Genomic DNA, 4,981 nt, shown 5'->3' on the forward strand with positions numbered 1-4,981 from the left:
GTGAAATAAACACATTCTATAGAAACTCATTTGTCATAGATCTACTGACCTCATGAAATAAATACACTTTACACAAACTCATGTTGTCGTGGTTCTACTGGCCTTGAAACACATACATTTCATATACACTTAAGTTATCATGGATCTATTGACCTCGTGATATTAATGCACTTTGTATAAACTTATTTTGTCATGGGTCTACTGATCTCGTGATATAAATATATTTTTAATAAACTCGTTATGGTTCTACTGACCTCGTGATATAAATATGTGATTTATAAGCTTTTTATAGTTCTATGGACCTCATGATATAAATATATGATTTATAAGCTTCTTATGGTTCTATGGACCTCGTGATATAAATATATGATTTATAAGTTTCTTATGGTTCTATGGACCTCGTGATATAAATATATGATTTATAAGCTCGTTATGGTTCTACTGACCTCGAAGTCCCATATTGCCTTCAAGTTTAAAGCACTATCTTGTTCTTCAGTCTCAATTTCTTTCCGCATCCCTGTTGGGTCATCTTGGCCTCGCAAAACCTAACAAGGAAAAGAACACCTGTAGTCTGTAACTAACACTACGTGATTATAAAACTCAAAACCTAATAGTCTACCTATAGATAAGGATAAGCTTGAAGCGTATAGATCGTTGTATTTGTATTTAGATTTCGTTTACAGTATAGCAGAAACATCTAATATTTGATATTTTCAGTTAATAAGGGTTCACAGTGGCTCAGCGGTAAGTTTGGAGGTTTATAGCGCCAAAAACCGGGTTTCAATACACGTTTTGGACATAGTAGAGATAGCCCATTCTGTAGCTCTGTACATAAATACTAACAAACAAACAAATAATTTACTCGGAAGATGTTTTTACCATAGACGACCAATTTTATTTTCGCGAGTTAATTTCTAGACAGGCGATTTTATTTTCGCGAGTTAATTTCTAGACGAGCGATTCTATTTTCGCGAGTTAATTTCTAGACGAGCGATTTTATTTTCGCGAGTTAATTTCTAGACGAGCGATTTTATTTTCGCGAGTTAATTTCTAGACAGGCGATTTTATTTTCGCGAGTTAATTTCTAGACGAGCGATTTTATTTCCGCGAGTTAATTTCTTATGCTGCTGTTCACTAACGGTAGCTGGGTTCATCTGTCAATCGTTTCGTTTTGGGGTATATCCAAGGTTTGAATTGTGTAAAGTTATCAAGTGGAGCTCACTTTGATAACGTCACAATGTACGTTGATTCAGAAAAGTAACTCAAATGTAGAAGAGTGACAAGTCGCAAAGTAGGCCTACATAAACGATACGAATTGGTTAGATTGTCATAACTTATCTTTAAATTTACGTATGTCCTTAGACGTTCTATAACAGGAATGTTTTCATAAATATTTCTAACATCAGGAACGGCGCTCCGGTTCGTTCCTCCTTAACTGAAGCCCTGAATGTATCACGTTATTCCAGATAGATTTTACATATTTTGTTTCATATTACAGCCTTATGTCATGCATTACTATTAATAACATGGCTCTTATTTTACATGTTCGGTACTGATCATATATTACTTTTTGTTTAACATAAAAGTTCCAGTTACTGCTTACATTATTATTTATTAATTTATCTAGTTTGACATAGCATTTTCAATTGCTTACATCATTATGTATTAATTTATTTATTAATTTATCTAGTTTAACTTAAAAGTTTCAATTGCTTACATCATTATTTATTAATTTATCTAGTTTGACATAAAATTTTCAATTGCCTACATCATTATGTATTATTTATATAGTTTAACATAAAAGTTTCAATTGCTTATATCATTATGTATAAACTTATTTATTAATTTATCTAGTTTAACATAAAAGTTTCAATTGCTTATATCATTATGTATAAACTTATTTATTAATTTATCTAGTTTGACATAAAAGTTTCAATTACTGCTTACATCATTATTTATTAATATCTTTAATTTAACAAAAACACATTAATTATTGCTTACTGCTCCGTTCGTTTGGAAGTTATTTTGTCAAATAAAAACAAACAAACAAAACAAAACTATTGATCAATTATCCTCAGTTGAAGCCTGTTGATATATAAACTTTATTTATGGTTATTGCTCCTGTTCAATACACATTTATTTATATATACTTGTTACATTCGTTTAACACGTGGTTTTTATACTTGTTACATTCGTTTAACACGTGGTTCTTATACTTGTTACATTCGTTTAACACGTGGTTCTTATACTTGTTACATTCGTTTAACACGTGGTTTTTATACTTGTTACATTCGTTTAACACGTGGTTCTTATACTTGTTACATTCGTTTAACACGTGGTTCTTATACTTGTTACATTCGTTTAACACGTGGTTCTTAATGTGTAAAATTACAATTTCACATTTTAATGTTCTTGTATGCGAGTTTTAAGACACTTAGTGGTGGCTCCAATATAACCTAATATAATTTAGGAAGTTTTATACTCATGTATAGCATTTGAAATCTTGAATATTGAACCTGAAAAAAAAATAGGTGTAGACTATACATCTTAGTTCAACTCGATAGCCACATTTACGTGTTTGGTTTCTAATTCGTAGTTGCTTGTTTATTGTTTAAGGTACCATTAAAACAATTTGCTATTTCAGCAATATTCAAATATGGCTATTAAGGAGTGTTTATGAAGTAATAAAAAATACATTTCCAATATAAACAATATTTTTAATGGCTATTTGATTGTATATGGGCAGTCCTAAATAGTCAAATTGTAATATTACTTAAATAAAAGAAGATTACTTTATCATTTACGCCTCTGGTGGCTCAGGGCTTATAACGCTAAAAATCGAGCTTTAATACCCACCGGTTGGCAGATCACAGATAGACCACTGTGTAACTTGATGCTTAACAAGAAACAAATACACTATTATATAGAGGAGAACAAGAAATTATAATTATAAATCAAGTTATCCCATCGAATGTACCCACAAATTGAACCTGAATGTAGATTTTTTTTTTCAGATTTATAGACGGAATATTCAAAACTTCAAACGGTATATATGAGTGTTAATGTATTAATTTTTTTAGGTTATATTGGATCCTCCGCTAGGTGGCTGTAAACTCGCATGCAACAACATTCAAATTTGAAATAAACGTCAATTTCCAGCATTAAGAACCATGTGTTACATGAATATAATAAATATATAAATAAAAGCCAACTTAAAGTTCTACTGAGATCGCATTGTGAACAAGAGTTGCGTAGGAAGGAAATTTTGATGATCAAGTGATTTCAATCCAGCAACAACACCAACAACAAAACAGTACCGTTCATTTACTATTAACTTACCACACAGTGGCACAGCGGCATGTCTTCGGGCTTACAACGTTAGAATCCGGGGTTCGTTACCCGTGGTGGACAGAGAACAGATAGCCCATTGTGTAGCATTGTGCTTAATAACAAACAAACAAACAACAAAAACTGTGCGTGTATTTTTTATTATAGCAAAGCCACATTGGGCTATCTGCTGTGTCCACCGAGGGGAATCGAACCCCTGAAGACTTACCGCCGTCCCACCGGGGGAACTCCCCAAAAGGTATAAGTAAACCAGTACTTACCTCAGGTACCATTAAGAAACAGCACACAAATGTAGTGATAAAAAAATTGATCCAAAAAACCCAACGAAGAAATGTGAAATAAGACGCCACTACAGATCCAAAGTGACCTACGATAATTAAACAATGATATTACTTAATAAGACGCCACTACAGATCCAAAGTGACCTAGGATAATTAAACAATGATATTACTTAATAAGAAGCCACTACAGATCCAAAGTGACCTATGATAATTAAACAATGATATTACTTACACAATAATAACATAACATACTGTTTTGGGACAACGTGGTACCTACTGGTCCATTTCGGCTGTCCCGTCCTCTAAACTAAACTAAAACTGTTAATAAATAAATTAAAAAGTCTTAATTCCAGCCCTTATTGTTCATATACTTATAAAGCTTTCTCTTGAACTCACTTAAATTTACTGCCTCCACAACATCCGACGTCTACCCATTCCAAAGGCCAACCACCCTGTTAGAAAAATAAAACTGTCTCAGTTGGAGATGACTCCTACCCTGCCACAATTTATATTTGTGTCCCCTAGTCCTACTATTCTCACTGGAAGTATGAAAAAGATGATGTATCAACACTATCAATTCCCTTTACAATCTTAAACACCCCAACTAGATTCCGCCCAACTTTTCTTTTTTCTAGAGAAAACAGTTTGGGAGATCTTAACCTCTCCTCGTATGACAACCCCTCCATCCCAAGCACCATACTAGTAACTCTCTTTGAACACTTTCCAACAATTCAATATCCTTCCTAAGGTAAGGAACTGAAGACTGAGCACAATACTCTAAATATGGCTTAACCATTGACCTTTACAATGAAATTATAACTTCATTAGCCTAGTATTTAACATTTCTCTATATACAACCTAAAATCCTATTTGTCCTACCATTAGCAACAGCACACTGCTTGGATGGCTTAAGAAATCAATATCCCTTTCTTTCTTGACACTGTTAAGGTTATTCCTATCCAAGTCATACTTATAATTCAAATTATGATAACCCACGTGCGTTATCTTGCATTTATTATAATTAAAACCCATTTGTCATTTATTTGCGCAACTCACTAAATGATCTAAATCCTTTTGTAAATCAGCAGCATCCTCTTCACATCTAGCAACACTCGAGACCTTAATATCATCTGCAAATTTAAGTAATTTATTGACTATTGCTTTATCTATGTCATTGATGTAAAACAAAAAGATCAAATGTCTTAAGACTGAGCCCTGAGGTACCCTACTTGTTACATTAATCCAGTTTGACTGAACTCCATTTGTAACAACCCTCTGCTTTCCTTCCATCTAGCCATTCTTCTATCCAATTTACTAACTTATCCCCCACACCTATAGAGATAATTGTTATT

General features: G+C 32.8%; 1 protein-coding gene across 1 annotated transcript in view; it reads right to left on the reverse strand.

Moving 5' to 3' along the window:
• The window catches only part of LOC106469418 (transmembrane channel-like protein 3), a 60,752-nt gene that overhangs the window by 35,357 nt on the left and 20,414 nt on the right, over window positions 1-4,981 (reverse strand). The window contains exons 5-6 of the mRNA XM_022397936.1: window positions 3,609-3,715; window positions 447-545 (exon numbers count right to left, since the gene is read on the reverse strand). Coding sequence (XP_022253644.1) covers window positions 447-545; window positions 3,609-3,715 — 206 coding nt within the window. The remainder of the gene's footprint in view (window positions 1-446; window positions 546-3,608; window positions 3,716-4,981) is intronic.

The sequence above is a fragment of the Limulus polyphemus genome, unplaced genomic scaffold, assembly GCF_000517525.1.
Source record: "Limulus polyphemus unplaced genomic scaffold, Limulus_polyphemus-2.1.2 Scaffold3475, whole genome shotgun sequence".
Classification (NCBI taxonomy): Eukaryota; Metazoa; Arthropoda; class Merostomata; order Xiphosura; family Limulidae; genus Limulus; species Limulus polyphemus.